Raw genomic sequence first — 17,279 nt, 5'->3', positions numbered from 1 at the left:
GCCTACTTTCAACCTTGCAATGCTCAACGTTTCTGGTATCTCTACGTCCTTGGATTTAGTGATACACTATATAGAAACACATCACATCGACATTTTACGACTCACGGAAACCTTCTTGCTCAAAGGTGATCTATTCACTCAATGGGCTCAACATCATCAATATGCTACCATCTCAGGTGATGCGTCCAAAGGCAATGGTGGTTTGACATTTCTAATTCGACCTCATTTTCCTCACTACGTTCACCGTAGCACTGATCCAACAACCACACAACACAACAAGCTCAGTATCGTGATTGGTAACTCGCTTACTGTCCATGGCTTCTATTTACCACCAGCGCTATCTTTTGCAGACTATCAAAATGTATTAAGTAGTGTTGACTTCAACTCTTCATCGTCAGTTATTTGTCTTGGTGATTTCAACACTCGTCTTGGCTCATTCACTGGTGATACTCGTAGTACGAATCCTCGTAGCAACTACCTCCTCAATTGGCTTACAGTCCATCAGGCTAATCTCTGGAATCGTATTTCTACATTTGGACAACCTACATTTGAGTCTAATCGAGGCACAAGCATCATTGATTTCGTGATTTCACGCCCCAATATATTCTCGGCTAATCCCTTGTTATCTATTGAAAGTGATATCAATCTCAACTCGGATCATCACCTTGTGCAATTCTCGTTTAAGCTACACCAACAACCTCAACTCCTCCCAACGTCGACTTTGGCTGGCAACCGTCGTCTTTGGAACTTGCAACGTTTGGAAGAAAAAGACGTATTTGAATTATATCGCAAAAATTTCTTTTCCAACATTTTCAAACTGCAACAAGAGGTCAAGCACTTTATGGCTTTTCAACAACAGCAACACCCCAATTTGTTTGTGCTCTCTGGTGACACAGCAGCTAAGCATCGGAAGGAGGCTACTATCAATCAACGGATCAATGCTACTAATGGTTACTATTTCGAGGTTCTGGAATCTCCCAAAAATTTCATTAACCGTGCTGGCATCGAAATGATCCAGGCGATCCACTCAGCACTTGACAATTCAGTAACACCAAGAACACCTACCGTGACCCACAAAACTGTCCCAATGTTTAGCGATTTTAACTTTCAGACCTTACCGCCGGACAAGAAGTTATCCAATAATAATAAATATATTACTTTCTGAGAGCTTAAACTGTTTTCTTTATATCCTCTAGTTTGTACAATCATATAGCTGTAGGAGTACAAGCTGTGATTGGACAAAGTCATGAGGTATACTGGGACAGTATTGTGGGATGTTTGGAAAAATCAAGTTTTATTATTTTATAGGACCTTAATACTTTGTCCATTTCCCTTTAGTTTTGACAACGAACTCAATATGTCGAGGCATGCTTTCCATAACCTTTTGGCACTCCCCCTGCTTCATTTGGTCATACCAAATCTCGGTTACTCGCTCATAAAGTTCACTCATACACTTAGTTGCGGCTTCATACTCATTAAGACGCCTTTTCAACAAAGCCGACATGTTTTCGATGGGATTGAAGTTTGGAGGTTGTGGGGGCCACTCCATGACCTGGTATGATTGTTCCTGAAGGTAATCCTTGACCAAATTTGAGGTGTGTTTAGGATCATTGTCTTGCTGGAATATCGCTTGTTCACGGCGGAAGCCCAATTTCTCGATGGAAAAAGTGATAGTCTGCTCCAATTCGTCTTGAAGGATTTTCTTGTAGAGTGCTTTATCCATATTACCATTTATCATGCACTTCCAGCCAACACCAGCATACGTAATGGCACTCCAAAGTGTGATACTACCACCACCGTGTTTTACCGTGAGCTTGACATGGTGGTTTTGAAGCTGTTCATCAGATCGGATCCAGGCCCACTGTCGCCCATCTGAGTTGAAACGGTTAATGTTGGTCTTGTCTGTCCAAATAGCACGCTTCTAGTCGTTAACAGTTCAGTCCTTGTGCTGTTTACACCAAGCAAGTCTCTTTTTGACATTAGCGTGACTAAGCAAAAACTTCTTTTCCTTCTCGACAGCCCCTAAACCCGCAGTGTGGAGTGCTTTACGAACGGTTTCCGGATGAACCTTCATCTGAATAATTCTCTCCGACATTTTTGTGACCTTGACGGCGCTTGAAACCCGCTCCTTAGTTACCTTTCGAACATTATAGCGCTTGTCGGCTTCAGATAACACCCTTGGACGACCACCTTTCGAAGTTTCCAGACCCGGACAATGCTCCATTCTAATTCAACTTACCGAAAGACAGTTTCTCAGCAATTTTCCAAATTGAAACACCGCTTCGAAGCATTGTGATCGCAGAATTAACCTTGGAGACAGAAATGGTTTTTATGGCCTGATAATCGACCTACCTGATATTTAGAACTCCGATTTGGATAATGGAGACTTCTTGCGCTACATGAGGCTTTCCTATATGACACTCTCGAGGTTATTCCAAATTGTGGGTTTCAGTTACCACCAAATTTGTGATTTTTCAAAAGATCTCACAATACTGTCCCAATGTACCTAAAGACTTTGGCCAATCACAACTTGTGCTCCTACAACTATATGCTTGTACAAACTATGCGATATAAAGAAAACAGTTTTAGCTTTCAGAAAATACTAAATTTATTATTACCGAAAAACTTCTCGTCCGGCGGTAAGGTCTGAAAATTAAAATCGCTAAACATTGGGACAGTTTTGTGGGTCACGGTAGTTAACAACAAAGTTACAAGACTCTCGTTTTTTTAGCATTTGGCTCTATCTATCAAACATCAAGATTTATGTTACAATTCGAGGCAACCGCTTTAAAAATCAATACTCACGCCCAAAAACTCAAGCATTAGATGGAAAACAACATGAGCAACACATGTATCAAGTTCCTCACACTAAAGATATTCGGTAAAGCATATCAAGAATACATCATTATTTCAATCACTCCAACATTGACACTGGAATAAACAACATGCTAAAAAACTTCATGCGCAGCATTTGGAATTGCACAACCAATGAAGTCTACAAATTATACAGAGAAATTAAATGCTAAAATAATGAACAAAATCTTATCCTTACCAAGAATTACTTTACTTCGAACACCTTCAAAGTCTTTTCTCTAAATCAACATTTGACATCTTAATTTTTGGTACCTGTTATTGTAAGTTGGGGTTTTCAATCGGCCAAGGGGCTACAATTGCACAGAGATTAATTGGTTACCGCCTCCTAGAAATATTGATCTGGCCATCACCTGCTCCTCCCTTTTTGTTACCACAACAACGTACTGATTTATGAAGTGGTTCCGGTAAAGTGGACACTTAGACAAAGAGATGTAAATCGCACTACGGCCTAACTGATGTTCTCATGAGAACATGGATGTGCTCCTATGAGAACATTTTTTGAGAACATTGATGTTCCCATATGAGCAAGTTGAGCTTCCCTAAGACGAAAAATGTTCTCATAGGAGAGCATCCGCATTCCTAAAGATATTTTATAACCCGGTCGATGTTCTCATGAGCACAACAATATTCCCATCACTGTGACTAAAAAAGAGTCAAATTTTCCTGAATACATTTGAATTTGACTAATTTTTCTGAAATACCCCAAAAATGTCTTAAAAACCCTGAATTTGTCCCATTTCCCTTGTAACTGTTCAGGTATATTCATGCAAATGAAAAATGGTACATAAAGTTTGGAGAAGTTTGGAGTGATTTAATTTCTTTTAGATATCCAGCGATTTAGTACGAAACGATCTTCATCAGAAAAACGAGTAGTAGTCATTGCCACGCCATTTTTACTTCTTATTTGTCAACTGCTGGAGGTTCTTTGTTTTAAGGGAGCCGTGTTCCATTTTTTATTTAGAGTTTTCTGATTGTCGCAATAGGATAGGAAGAAGAAGGGAAGAAGATATATTACAGAGCAAGAGAAAGGAAACAAAATTAACTAGATATTATTATTATGAATGGAGATTCAGCTGCATCAGAGAAGTTGTGCTGAAAGATAACCAGCGCCTTTATCAAAAACGGCAGTGAGCTGCAGCGAGCACAATTGGCCAGGGCATGATTTGACAGTTTCTTCTCTCTACTTGGCGATGTTTTAGTGGAGTCGATAATGATGTAGAGTACTTGATCTGCCGATTGAAGTGAGATGTGTTGTAATATTTGCATAACATGGAAGCAATGAACGATGACAACTCCATGTCGCTGATATTCAATGATTTAAGAAGGTGATAGCAGTTTCTGTAGAGTCGTTGTCCAATCCAGTTATACTCCTTTTTTCATAACAGTTATATGCAATGACCAGCATGAGATTTTCCAAATAACTTTGATTGGTATTGAATAGCCATGTGAATATCTGTAGTAAAATCTAATAGTCCACATTGCATGCGTTTTAAACAGCATGATTGAAACATTAATGCCTGTGTTAGCGGATGTTCTTATTATTGGAAACATTAAAAGAGCTGTTTCTCTCTGTTTTTCATATATTATTACGCATTTATCACAATTGTTACAACCATCTCAACCTAGCATTGCTTTATTTTACATTTTACACTAGGCAATTATACAAATATGAATCAGGAAGGCAATTATTTCCAGAAATATTGGAAATATTGAACACGAGTTGTCTAATCTCAGCAAACAGGTCAAAGAATGTAATGACAACCAGATCGAAATAAAAGTTATACTACAGCAGATTGTTCAACAATCCACCTCTTCTAGCACGGTCAACGTTGCGAGACTAGATGAAATGATATGCTGTCCAAGCAAAGCTGATAATAAACATCTGGAGGAGCTTTCCGTTGAGCTATGCGTCAACGTCCTTGAGGAGCATCGCTTAGGTGGGAAAAAACTTGATGGCAAGAAGGTCTGCGAACTTGTCAAAGATGCATCATACAACCAGGCAAAAAAAGCTGATAGACAGTTCCCAAACGTCACTTTCTGCAAGCTGGACGAGAGATTTCAAGACTTGTTGGTCAAGACCGTCATCAATGATGTGTCCGAAAAGGGTGTTGACATCTCTAGGTTCTTTAAAGATTGGTTACCACGTTGTTGAACAGACAGAGAAGACACACGGGACTGAGACTTCAGCCACGAAGCAGTACCACCACCATGAACAACACGCAACAAATGATATACCTTTGACAACAGTAACGAGTTAGCCACTAGTCCTGCTCCCCTAATGGAGAGATTCCTTTGTTTCAACAAGTTACTGTGTCGCTGGACCTTCACCAAGACACCGTCAAGATAGTCTTGAAGTTGACTTTCAGTATGATACAAGGGATAACCCAAGTAACGTACTGCACCACGAGAGTGAGCATCATGCCACTGGAGACCAGTAGTTTCAGCCAAAGCGCGTCATACCATTAGTAGACTATAAAATCGGCCATTGAATTTTTCTTGACGAATATTTCCCCAACTAGAACGCGCACGCGATTTGCTCCCTAGAGGCCTACACAATACGTAAAGGTCATACAGTAAGAGACCTATACGTTATAAAAATACTTAGGGTACATACAACCTATGCCGATTTGTTTATAAATTATAATAAAAAATAAAACACAAATTTATGCATAATTACTAAACAACTTACAAACTAAAGTATAAATTTTAACGTATGCATTACAAAAAACTAAAATACAATTAATACTTTTTATTAAAAATTACAAATAATATATATAATGCTAAAATTTTATATTTAAATAAAAAAATTATTAATTAAAATACAAAAATAAAACTATAATAAATAAACTACACAATATAAATTATAAAACTTACATAAAATAATTATTTTTTTTATATTTTATGCAAAAAAAAAAATAATTATTTTTTTTAAATAAATTATATACTATGAGCTCTAAAAATTCAAAAAAGTTACCATATATTGTATAGGTCTGAGAGCCTACGGAACACATCGGATAATGAATTTTAGCACATATTAAGACCGCTTGGACGAACGTTGTCTTGTTGCATCTGTCGTAGATGCCTCAAGCAATGTTTTGTGCAAAGTGGCCAACATCTATGGTCCAGCGCAGTCTTCTGACCGTCCTTCATTTATCTCTGATTTTCTCTCCCTTTCTGTTTGGTCTGATGTGTTCAACACACCTTGGATGGTTATGGGTGATTTCAACATTCACTTGCACTCTCTGTCTACTTCTCGTCAAGCCGATGTCGCTCCTTTTGTTCACTGGTTGCGTACTCACTTTGTCAATTGTCATCCGGATGGTTTAGCCACGTTTCCAAAGAGCAATACTTGTATTGATTACATCTTTGGTCACTCTTCTCTTGCTCCTCGTTTGACTAATAGTCAGTTCCTATATATGCCTAGTAGGTGGACGGATCACTCTCTTTTGACTGTTGAAATGTTGCCTGCGACAGCTAGTATTGGTCCTGGTAGTTGGCGGTTCAATCCAACTCTGCTTGATGACAAGGAATTTGTTGCGTTGTTGAATGCCACGGTGTCATTGTTCTTCTCTGGTGCTGTTGGTGGTGGGTCTAAGGGTGTCAATACTAGTCAAGGTAGTAGTGGTGACTCTGAAAGCACGGTGGCTAGATGGGAATCCTTCAAGTTGTTACTAAAGTGCTGTGCACAAAAGTACACTAGAAGCATGAAAGCACGATTCAAGAACAAAGTTTTTACGCTTCAACTGGAACGTATTAGGGCTCTGTCGACGTCTGTATCGGGTGTTGAGACTAGGAATGCTATTGGTCAAACTGACAAAGTGTCTACTGCTTCAGGTGATGCTGAGCAGCAGGTCAGGCAACTAGAAGTTTTGATTGAGAATCAGATACAGAAAGAGACTAGTCAGAATATGCTTCGCTCTGCCACTCGTTGGTTAGAACAGGGAGAACGTAGCAACAAGTATTTCTATCGTTCGATCAAGGTGCGAGAGTCTCAACAGACAATTCAATCCTTGAAGTGCTCTACTACTGGGGATATCTTGGTGGAAGCAGCAGCTATCAACAGGGAGGCACAAGGTTTTTACCAAAGGCTATATACCCCTGATGCTGTCGATGCTGAAGCTGTCGATACTCTCCTGGGGAATGTTCCAACTGATGTACGTCTATCATCTTTGGATGGTGATATGCTAATGGAACTTCCAACTCGCGATGTTTTGTTGTCTTTGCTCACTCATGCTCCCAAGTCTAAAAGTCCTGGTCTTGACGGTTTGCCTTTTGAATTGTATCAATATCTTGCTGGTGTTTCTACTGATTTTCTTGACTTGCTTGTGGATGTGTTGGGTGCAGCTTTTTCTGGTGTGTTTCCTCCTTCGTGGCAGCAAACTCGTATGGTCTTATTGTTCAAGAAGGGTGACCCTCAGTTGTTGGTTAACTGGAGACCTTTGTCCTTAATTAACAGTGATGCCAAGTTATTTACAAAGCTCATTGCTAATCGTATGAACAAAGTGTTGCCAAAGTTAATCAACCCTTATCAAACTGGTTTTCTCCCTCATCGTCTGATCTCTGACAATGGCTGGTTAAATCATTTGTTGATGTCTCACTTGCGTGTTGTTGCTCCTGATTTACCTCAAGTTGCTGTTTTGTTGGATCAAGAGAAGGCGTATGATCGGGTTCATCCTGAATATCTTTGTCGTGTGTTGCTCCGGTTTGGTTTTCCTGGTGAGTTGGTGTCTTGTCTGTCTTCTTTGTTCTTTGGAACCAAGATTTCAGTGTCTATCAATGGTTGGCTTGGTGCTCCTGTACCTCAGTTGCGAGGTCTTCGTCAAGGTGATCCTCTCTCTCCATTGCTATTCAATCTGGCATTTGAGCCTTTGCTTCGTTCTCTTCTTGCTTGTCCTGGTCTCTCTGGTGTTACTCTGTCTCCTGTTGATATCCCACGTAAATGGAAGCCTTCACCGGTTGAAGTTTGTGTGGATCATGGTACTGGTGCCCGGAACTGGACTTTGGACTTTGTCAGTGGCTCTGTTTCTCCTCCTCCTGTCAAGATTCTGAGCTATGCGGATGATCTTGAGGTGTTTTTGTCTTCGCCAGAAGAGTGGTCTGTGTTGTTGTCTGTTCTTGATCTGTATGGCCGAGCATCTAATGCGAAAGTCAATATCAGCAAGACAGTGTTGGTGTCGTTGTCTGGTATGTCTCACTCTGCTTGGGTTGCTTTTGCTGATTCTACTGGTCTCCAGTGGCATGACGCTCACTCTCGTGGTGCAGTACGTTACTTGGGTTATCCCTTGTATCATACTGAAAGTCAACTTCAAGACTATCTTGATGGTGTCTTGGTGAAGGTCCAGCGACACAGTAACTTGTTGAAACAAAGGAATCTCTCCATTAGGGGAGCAGGACTAGTGGCTAACTCGTTACTGTTGTCAAAGGTATATCATTTGTTGCGTGTTGTTCCTGGTGGTGGTGTAACTGCGTCGTGGTTGAAGTCTCTCACTACGGTGGTCCGTGAGTATCTGGTGTCTTTTCGCCCTGGTATTGCCTGGTCTACTTTGTGTCTTCCTCGCAAATTTGGTGGTGTTGGTCTCGTGGATATAGCAGATCAAAGCTTAGCTTTGCATCTTGTCTATTTGCAACGTTTGTTGCGTCCACCCTCTCCTAGTGATTTTGTCTCCTCTTGGTTGGTGTATGCTTTTCAAGTTTACACTGGTCATAAGTCCATCTTGCCGTGGTTTTGTTTTCCTGGTCTTTACCAGTCTCGTGTGTCTTCTGTGCCTGCTCTAACACATCTTGGAAAGCTTTTGTTGAGATTGCCAAAGTTAGTTCCTTCCTCTGGTTGGTCTGCTAGCTGGTTTCTTGATCTTCCCTTGTGTTCTGTACTCAGTACTGTGCCTTCTGTTCGTCCTCCTCGTGATCCATCATCTCTTGATCCTCGTTTCTTGGTGTCGGATGTCTCTTTCTGGCAACCTGATCTAGGTATAGTCGATGGTGTCACTTCCCATCTTGCTTGGTCATCTCGTGTTTTGCGCCCTGTTTTTCTTGCTTTGAACCGTGATCGTGGTCCTGTCTCTCTGGTATTCCCGCCTGTCATGGATAGTAAGATAGTCTTGTCTCAAGCAGACTATTTTACTATGCCCCGTTCTGATGGTGCTACCTCTTGGATGCCAGGTTGTTCACATTGGACTGTCTCCAACTCGTCTCGTTCTACTGCTCCGGTTGCTCGTCTCTCTCTTGGTGCTTTGCGAAGGTATTGGCACCCTGCAAAGGGTACCATTACCTCTCGTATGGGTCCTCCCTTGAAGTTGCCTGCTCATTTGTTGCTGTCTCCTGCTTTGTGGCGTCTTTTCTGGTTCCTGGAAATGCCTGCAAAGGCTTTCACACCTTGGTGGCGATTGCTACATGACCGTGTCCCGCACCGCTCGTGGTGTCATAAGATTATGCCTACTAAAGTTCTGTCTCCTGCTTGTGCTCTTTGTGGTTTCTCTTCAGAGGACCTTTACCATTTCGTGGTAGGTTGCCATGTCAAGTCATTTTTCTGGCAGGATGTAGTCTCTTTGTTGTCACTTCAAGAGCTACTCCCCTCTGCTTCTTCTATTTGCTTGGTGCTGACTACCTTTTGTAGTGGTTCAGATTTGTTGGTGATCGATGAGGATGTTCTGATTGCTCTTGGTGCTGCTTACAGTACACTTTGGAAGTATCATTGGCAATGCGTCATAGACGAGGAGCCTTGGATAGCTTCTGCTGCTATCAACATGGTCCGTCAAGACCATGGTACACTCTTTTCTTCTCTTTCTTTGGCAAGTGTTCAAGCTGGCACCTTGGCCTTGCCTGTAATTACTGTATAGACTATAAATTTCAAAGCTAATAAAGATACACTTTAATACAAATAAAAACTGAAACATTCCCAATAAACAATGATGTTTCTCCCACTCTTCATACGCAACTATTACTACCGTAATATTACAAGCTGCCTTGGCAGTTCGCGAGGCGTAATATCGTCTCTCTTATGGATCCTTCATTAAGCTCATTCGGTGCTGTTTAGAATAACGAAATATAGACAGAGTAAATACAATTAGAACTGAATATATTTATTATGTTATTCCAAGATTGAATAGGGATCAAACCTACACTACGGCCCAACTGATGTTCTCACAGAACATCGATGCGCTCTTTTGGGAACATCGATGTTCTCATGAGCACATTGATGTTCTCATTTGAGAAGGTGTAGTTTTCCACATGAATAAAATGGTTTTAATAGCTAAACTATAATATTGTAGGCAACAGAGAGACTTTTATTATCTGTAAGATTCATAAAATTACTAAACGTATTATATATTGCACGAGAAAATGGCAATTTAAAATTACCTAATAACTACTTATTAAAGTAAAAGAATATATTTCATTAAGATATTCGAGTAGTTTAGTGGGAAGAACGTCAGATCCACAACCGATAGGTTGTGGGTTCGACCCCGTTAGGAGCATTCTTTTTTTTCAAATTTCTGAAAATCGATGTGCTCATATAAGAATATGGATGTGCTCACATGGGAACATTTCGGATGTTCTCATAAGAACATCGGCCGACTTATAATAGATCTTTAGGAACGCCGATGTTCTCATATGAGAGCATTTTTCACATTTCGGGAACATCGATGTGCTCATTTGAGAACATCAAATAGATTCTCATATGAGCGCATCAATGTTCTCATGAGAACATCAGTTGGGCCGTAGTGCTAGTGTAGATATCAAAGGTATTTATAGTTATTTGACAGTGCCGCAGCAATAGGACCTTGATCTTGAATGCGGGATAATTGTATAAGCCTTGAACCAGTAGCGAGGATGTGCTGCATCAGAACTCATGAACCACCAGTCAAGGATAAACAACAAAGATGATCCAGGATAGAATATTCTTCCTAATGGCTTTGACGGAAGAACATTTGTCGGAATTGAAACCCACTTCCAGGGACGAAAGGCCATAGGCTACCACTCTCTAGGAACCAGGATATAGATTAGCCATTTGATGGCACCACTCATGTTCCTTCGTGCTGCTTGAATAAAGACCTCTCACTTCTACTATGCATCTAAACTCATTCTCAGATCCTCTTATGTAATATACAACGCCTAATACATTTGCCTCTCAGAGATGATCTATATCCTCAACAGGTGCTTTCCCCTGTGTGGCGTCTTTTCCCAGACAATAATATGACAGATTTGACTACTTAGTATCATATCAGAAACTAATGTCAGACGGAATCAAAACTTCTAGAAGTTACTCCCTGGCTTAGGTAATGAGAAGATTTTGGCATAAGCTTCTGGTAAAAGCGTCTGCTGTCAGGCTATCAGCAGAGAAAGACATAGCGGTTTGTGGCTTCTTTGCTTTGCTTCCGGTATTTAAAAGATACTGCAGTAAAACTGGGTTTAATCAGTTTTACAAAGAAAATAAAGCAACGGTAAAACACAATAGAAATCAACTGTATTTTATTTATGTATTACTTGTGCAGTAAAAAAGGGGTTAAAAAAGCAGGTAGAATACTGTTAAAGTTCTTCTTTATTCGAAATTAGAATAATGTGCAATAAAATGTATATTCTACGTCTCTTCTATTTATATTATTTGGTTTATATCTCTTATCTGGCAGCAGTTTAATAGTTGCCAGTGATTCCATTACTTTATATATTTTTGTTGGGTCATTTAGTTGTTGATCTGATGAATCAAGAATGGTATCTCAATATATGGTTTTTGAATCATGCGTAAAAAATAGCTCTTTATTGTTGAGCCTGCATCCTTTTTAGGTATATTTATGTTACAACACATTACAATACCCTTGACATTTACTTTAGTATCTGTCATCTCTTATTTTAGAGCATTTAACCCTTGCTATCATCATGCTAATACTATTACTATGCATGCTTATCTGCTGATGGTACAGTGCGCGAAAAAAACGTTCCAGTGTTTTGTCAACTCGTAGTTTTACACTTACAGCTCTGCCAATTTTGCTCCAATTTTAAAACTAAAATAAGGCTATTAGACCTTGGGTTGACAGCCACAAAATGAGCTACTAAAATAATTGATATAATAATTAGTGAGCGATTGCGACTGACGTAAAGTAAAAAAGTTCGATTTTGTAAAATTTGAAATATCGTTGGATGACCTTATTGTTCGTATACATTCCACAAAGATAATCCGAGAATCGTAATTTTTTACATCAGTCATGTTTAGTATGTTAGTTATTTGAGGAATGCTTAAAAAAGTATAAACGAGCCTAAGATTTTGATCGTCCACCTCATAATATTTTACCATCTTGACGTGAGCACTTTCCTTCACATGACGCGTTCCATTCCTCAGGAGGCTCAAGAATCTGCCAAGTTTCTTTTCAACCAGAGTTGCTCCCTCCATGGCATTCAAAGAGTCTTCCCGGATTTGTCCCTCAGTGTACTTTCTAGCTGTTGTGCCAGAAGGGCTACAACTGTCTATAAAGATTAAGGTATTCTTGATGGGTAGATATGTCTGTGTTGTGCAACAACATGGACAAGCTATGATAAGTGAAGTGCATCTCAGCTATCTAAATACTGAGGTTCACCAGATGTGATAAGCGTTGTACAAGATAAATTGCTACTTTGGCATTCAGAACTTAGTATAAATAGAATAACTCTTGTCTTCATCAATAAATCTTTAGTTTTTGTGTCTGATCTTATTCAAATAAGTCTTTTCTTGTTTTTATAATATCGAACATTTTTTATAAGCTACAAATAATAATCCTTTTATTCTTTGTGCTTAACACTAGCTATAGGAAGAAGTTTCTCGCTCATCGAGACATGCCAAACCGGGAAAACGAAGCAAAATCACTACGCAGAATATGAACTACATCCAGAGGAATTTGCGCAATGTTAGTTTAGGCGGCCCCAGGGGTGTGCGGTGCTACCTTGCTTATACGGGAGTTTAGATGACTTTGAGAAACATAGAGTATATACTCAAGCGCAAAGGGTTCAAGTCTAAAAGGAAAGTAAAGACCAATTTCGTGCGTGCGGAGAACCGGAAAAAGCGACTTGTGTAAACCAAGAGACATCGCCATTTGACTACAGACGACTGGCGTAGATGGGGATTTTCCAATGAAACCAGGGTCAACATGCGGGGATCTGACGGCAAATCTTTTTACTGGACTAACAGCCTCATTGAGTTGATGCCTCATCAAACTGAGGCTCAAGTCCAGGTAGATGGTGGTGGTGTTGTTTTCTACGGCATGACAACAGCGGAGGGACCCAATTATGGTTCTACCTTTACCGATGGAACTGTTAACTTAGAAGTTTATGCTGAAATTCTGGAGTCATCTTTGCTAGACACTATGGAGTATTATGGGATTGACAAGAAAAGTTTAGATTCCAGCAAGATAACGCAAGACAACATACTTCTGGTCCCATTAAGAAATAGTTCAGACATCACGGACTCTCTGTGCAAACTGTTCTTGATTAGCCCGCCCAAAGCCCTGATTTTAACCCCATTGAACATGTCTGGCATGAGCTAAAACTTCGTTTGAACAAGTACCCTACTAAAGCCACCAGCCCTTCTGAGCTAGAGGAGACAATTAAACAGCAATGGTATACATTCACGAAAGAAGTCTGTCTTAAATACATAGACAGCATGCCATGTCAAATTAAAGCGATATCAAGAGTAAAGGTGGACCAACTAAATATTATGCTTTTTTATAAAATCAAATAAATTCCACTTTTCACTTTCATGAGGCTACCATTCTTTTTCTAATCTAGTGAATAAAGCGCATAATATATCATCGGACAGCCAACTACTTAGGCTATTTATCAACGCTGAGCGTACACCAATAGCCTTGATGTTTACAGAGAAAATTGGTAATAAGTACAATTTGGCAAAACACTGGAACGTTTTTTTCGCGCACTGTATTTGACCTAGTTGACTTGACTGCAAATCTCCACGTTGGTGTGTGCGTTATATTTAGCGACCAAATAAAGGTTATGAGGCACAACTAAAGGATTATCAATAGTGATTCTTTCACTATGCCTGGAAATTGCACAATCAGTCATCAATCGTCTTCTGTATACGATGATGTTGCTTGATTCTTTTGGGTTGGTAGTCGTTTCGTCCATGAATGGGTACGAATAGTTTTTTGAACAGTTACCGTTTACCGTGCAGAAAGCATTCGGATCTAACAGACCGCATGGCCAGTAAATCATGCTGTTAACCACTGTTTCTTGAGCAAGTGGGTTTGAAGCAGGATCAGGGATTTCTGCGGATACAATCCTTTCGATCTTCTCAATGGTCGTTGGCTTGTCCTGGTCTTGCAATATGAACAGCATATGACAATGAGGTAGCCGCCGTTTCTGAAATTCAATGGAGTAAACATACGCAATTTCTTTTCCCAGAACAGACTTTTTTACAACATCTTCAATATCTAGTCCCCATCCGACCTTGTCCAAGCACCAGGAGAGTATTTCCAGCAGCTTGTGTTTAGGTGTCAATGCTGGTTTGTGTGCGGCCTTATACAGTACAACAACTGTTGATTTTATCAAGAAATCTGCAGTTCTGGTGTCTGATCCTATTCAGTAAGTCTCTTAATGTTTTTGTGACCTCAAACATTTTTTTACAAGCTGCAAATTATAATCTATTTATTCTTTGCGCTTAACAATAACCTTATTGTTAGAATGCAAGCTAAAAGATGTTTGGAGCTTTTGGCAGCGAAAAATATTCTTCAGGTTTTGACTTTTCAGAAAAAAAACATTTTCGAGAGAGCTATGCAAATTTCTTGTTTGACCCTGATTTTCTGAACGTAACCCTCAGGAGAAGACTCTAGTTTTTAATGTTTTACTAGACATAACAGCAGTAAACTATCCTAAAAATTATACCATTTAATGCGTCGAATTGAGGGCTATAATATTTATGTAATGAGCTAATATTGTTTACTTATTATTTCTTGCGATACTAAAAAAAAGCAAACTTTGGGTGTCTCGAAATGAGGTTTGAAAATTAAACTCAGACATGTTTAAATGCCCGAATAAATGGGGCCTAGCTGGATCCGCTTAGATTCTGCTGCTCTCCAATTTTCGGTCATCTCCAGGTGGCAAACAATGAGTGTTTCATCACCGAGATCCACCAAGTACCGTGACCCACAAAACTGTCCCTGTGGAATTTGAGGATTGATAGACTAAAATTCACGGAAAAAAAAAGAATAAAAAAACAGTAATGTCAACTTGATAAAGGTATATTTTATTATCAAACTGACAGGTGTAAAGTAAACTGAAGTCTCTCTACTGGCCAGGTAGATGATCCTTCTTATATACTATAACAATGGATAAAAGTTCTATTAATTAGATTGACAAATAAGTCAACTCAGATCAACTAATGTCTAATCATGCTAAAAGACAACTCCAGCAAGCTAATCATGATTTAGCTCTGTCTGGATGAATAATTAGACTCTCATCCGAAGTACCCTGATCTATCCTTTCCATAAGGATAATTAATATCGATCTACTGTAGGGGGAAAAACTGTCCCGTTCGTTTAAAATTTTGTCTTTTTGCACAAGTTTTTGGTCATTTCTTTGTATACAAAGTCGAAATATATATCGTTTGAATGAGAGAAAGTAGTGCTATCTATACATAATTATAACTTTTTCAAAAACTAAAATCCAATGATTTTATTGGTTAAAAAATAAATATAGAAAAATGTACATTTTATTATAAAATCATTAATAGTGAGTTGAACCACCTTTGCTCTTGGTGACAGCCTTGATTCGGGCAGGCATACTATCAATATATTTCTGGCACTCTTTTTTTGTTATTTTGTACCACTGAATGTTAATACGCCGCTCTAATTCTTCTTTTGTAGAGGGCCTAGTAGGATACTTATTAAGACGAAGCTTTAGGAGATGCCAGACATGTTCAATGGGATTAAGATCGGGACTTTGGGGTGGCCAATCCATGATTTCGTCTAGGTTAAACCCATTTTCGGTGAACCATTGTTTAGTAATGCCCGATGTATGCGGTGTTGCTCTGTTTTGTTGAAATCGCACATCAGATGGTGTCTTCCCAAAGTGCGCAAGAGTGTCGTCCAATGATGTCTTGAAAATATCGACATACAAGTCCGAGTTTATTGAGCCTTCGATAATGGTAGTACCATAACCAGGCTCCTCCGCTGTTATGCAACTTCAGAACATGACTCCACCGTCATTTCCCTGCACTTGAGACTTGACTTGATACGGCTGCATGGTTCGGCCACCATTCGTCCGATAAAAAGAACTACCATCTGAGCCCCAAAGGTTTACTTTTGTTTCATCCGAAAACACTCAACAACGCCAATCAGCAATAGTAAGATGCCTATGCTTTTTAGCCCACGCCAATCGAAGCCGCTTGTTTGTCTTGCTAACAAAATTGGTCTTTACTTTTCTACGAGATTTAAGTCCATTTCGTCTCAATGACTTGCGGATGCCATTAATTGACATATCATGGCCCATCAATCTTAAAATTTCTTGTGCTGCTCGGGGATTATCTAAAGCACCTGATCGAAGTCCTCTTGACACTAGGGACATAGTTTTAGCATCAAGTTTTTTCGGTCTTCCGCCAAGAGGTCTAGCTGGGTCAGGACAATATAGTTTTCTGAGCCTTGTAAGGGTAGAATTACCCACTTCTGGATACAAATTCTTTATCTTTGAGAGCGAAAGACCACGTTAGAGCAAAGATTGGAGAATGTTGCGCAAATCTTGTGTTAAACGAGCAGGCAAAATGAAAGTTTTGAAAAAAAATAAGAAAGCAAAGAAATAAAGAAAATACATGAAGAAACTAGCTTCTTTTACACTTTTAGAGTGCTCCTGGGATATTAAATATCCTGAGCATACCGCGGGTAGTTTTTTAGATTTCTTCAATACGCCTGTTGGAAGTAAAGATATCAACCATTTTATATCATCTAGAATTACCCACCTAACATTTTTGCCACGTCTCACTTTAGCTGGTTATACTGGGATTAAAATATAGTCCAGCCATAAGGTTTTTATGTTGCTGTAATTCCTATAGGCTGTTCTATCGAACGCAGTATGTGGTGGCTTTGTTTTCCGAGTTTTGGCAATATACTGGGTAAAAGTCAAGATTATTTAAACGAACGGGACAGTTTTTCCCCCTACAGTAGTAGCATGTATCCGATAGGTACAGTCTTCTTAGTCTATATTAATAGTACATATCTGAGTGTATATCGCTAAGCATACATCTTTAGCATGTATCTGGATATATGGCATGTCTATAGCATATCGTATGCATGTCTATAGCATGTCTCATATATAGTACAAGTCTGTAGTACATAAAGTATCTGTAACTAGTATCACGGATATAAGCATGTGTCTTATAGCGTGGATCATGAAGTGCACATCTGAAGCAACAAGCTCATATTGCATTAATCTTGGTG

General features: G+C 39.4%; 5 protein-coding genes across 5 annotated transcripts; 3 read left to right on the top strand and 2 right to left on the bottom strand.

Moving 5' to 3' along the window:
* Positions 1-19: 19 nt before the first annotated feature.
* ATC70_005348 (uncharacterized protein) lies at positions 20-1,165 on the top strand (the record flags this gene model as incomplete). Its single annotated transcript, XM_064824643.1, has 1 exon — positions 20-1,165. The coding sequence occupies one exon, from the start codon at positions 20-22 to the stop codon at positions 1,163-1,165; it is 1,146 nt and encodes a 381-aa protein (XP_064680020.1).
* A 147-nt stretch (positions 1,166-1,312) lies between these two features.
* ATC70_005347 (uncharacterized protein) lies at positions 1,313-2,224 on the bottom strand (the record flags this gene model as incomplete). Its single annotated transcript, XM_064824642.1, has 2 exons — positions 1,313-1,921; positions 1,979-2,224. The coding sequence occupies 2 exons, from the start codon at positions 2,222-2,224 to the stop codon at positions 1,313-1,315; spliced, it is 855 nt and encodes a 284-aa protein (XP_064680019.1).
* A 3,856-nt stretch (positions 2,225-6,080) lies between these two features.
* Positions 6,081-9,710, top strand: TEF3_2 (translational elongation factor EF-1 alpha; the record flags this gene model as incomplete). Its single annotated transcript, XM_064824641.1, has 1 exon — positions 6,081-9,710. One exon carries the CDS (start codon positions 6,081-6,083, stop codon positions 9,708-9,710), a length of 3,630 nt encoding a protein of 1,209 aa, XP_064680018.1.
* Positions 9,711-12,986: 3,276 nt separating this feature from the next.
* On the top strand, positions 12,987-13,382 carry OPI3 (Phosphatidyl-N-methylethanolamine N-methyltransferase; the record flags this gene model as incomplete). The annotated part of the gene is made up of 1 exon (XM_064824640.1): positions 12,987-13,382. One exon carries the CDS (start codon positions 12,987-12,989, stop codon positions 13,380-13,382), a length of 396 nt encoding a protein of 131 aa, XP_064680017.1.
* A 2,191-nt stretch (positions 13,383-15,573) lies between these two features.
* Positions 15,574-16,413, bottom strand: ATC70_005344 (uncharacterized protein; the record flags this gene model as incomplete). The annotated part of the gene is made up of 2 exons (XM_064824639.1): positions 15,574-16,019; positions 16,176-16,413. The coding sequence occupies 2 exons, from the start codon at positions 16,411-16,413 to the stop codon at positions 15,574-15,576; spliced, it is 684 nt and encodes a 227-aa protein (XP_064680016.1).
* Positions 16,414-17,279: the final 866 nt, after the last annotated feature.

Source organism: Mucor velutinosus (assembly GCF_035048745.1).
Source record: "Mucor velutinosus strain NIH1002 chromosome Unknown tig00001544, whole genome shotgun sequence".
In the NCBI taxonomy this organism is placed as follows: domain Eukaryota; kingdom Fungi; phylum Mucoromycota; class Mucoromycetes; order Mucorales; family Mucoraceae; genus Mucor; species Mucor velutinosus.
This window is presented reverse-complemented; position numbering and strand designations above follow the sequence as displayed.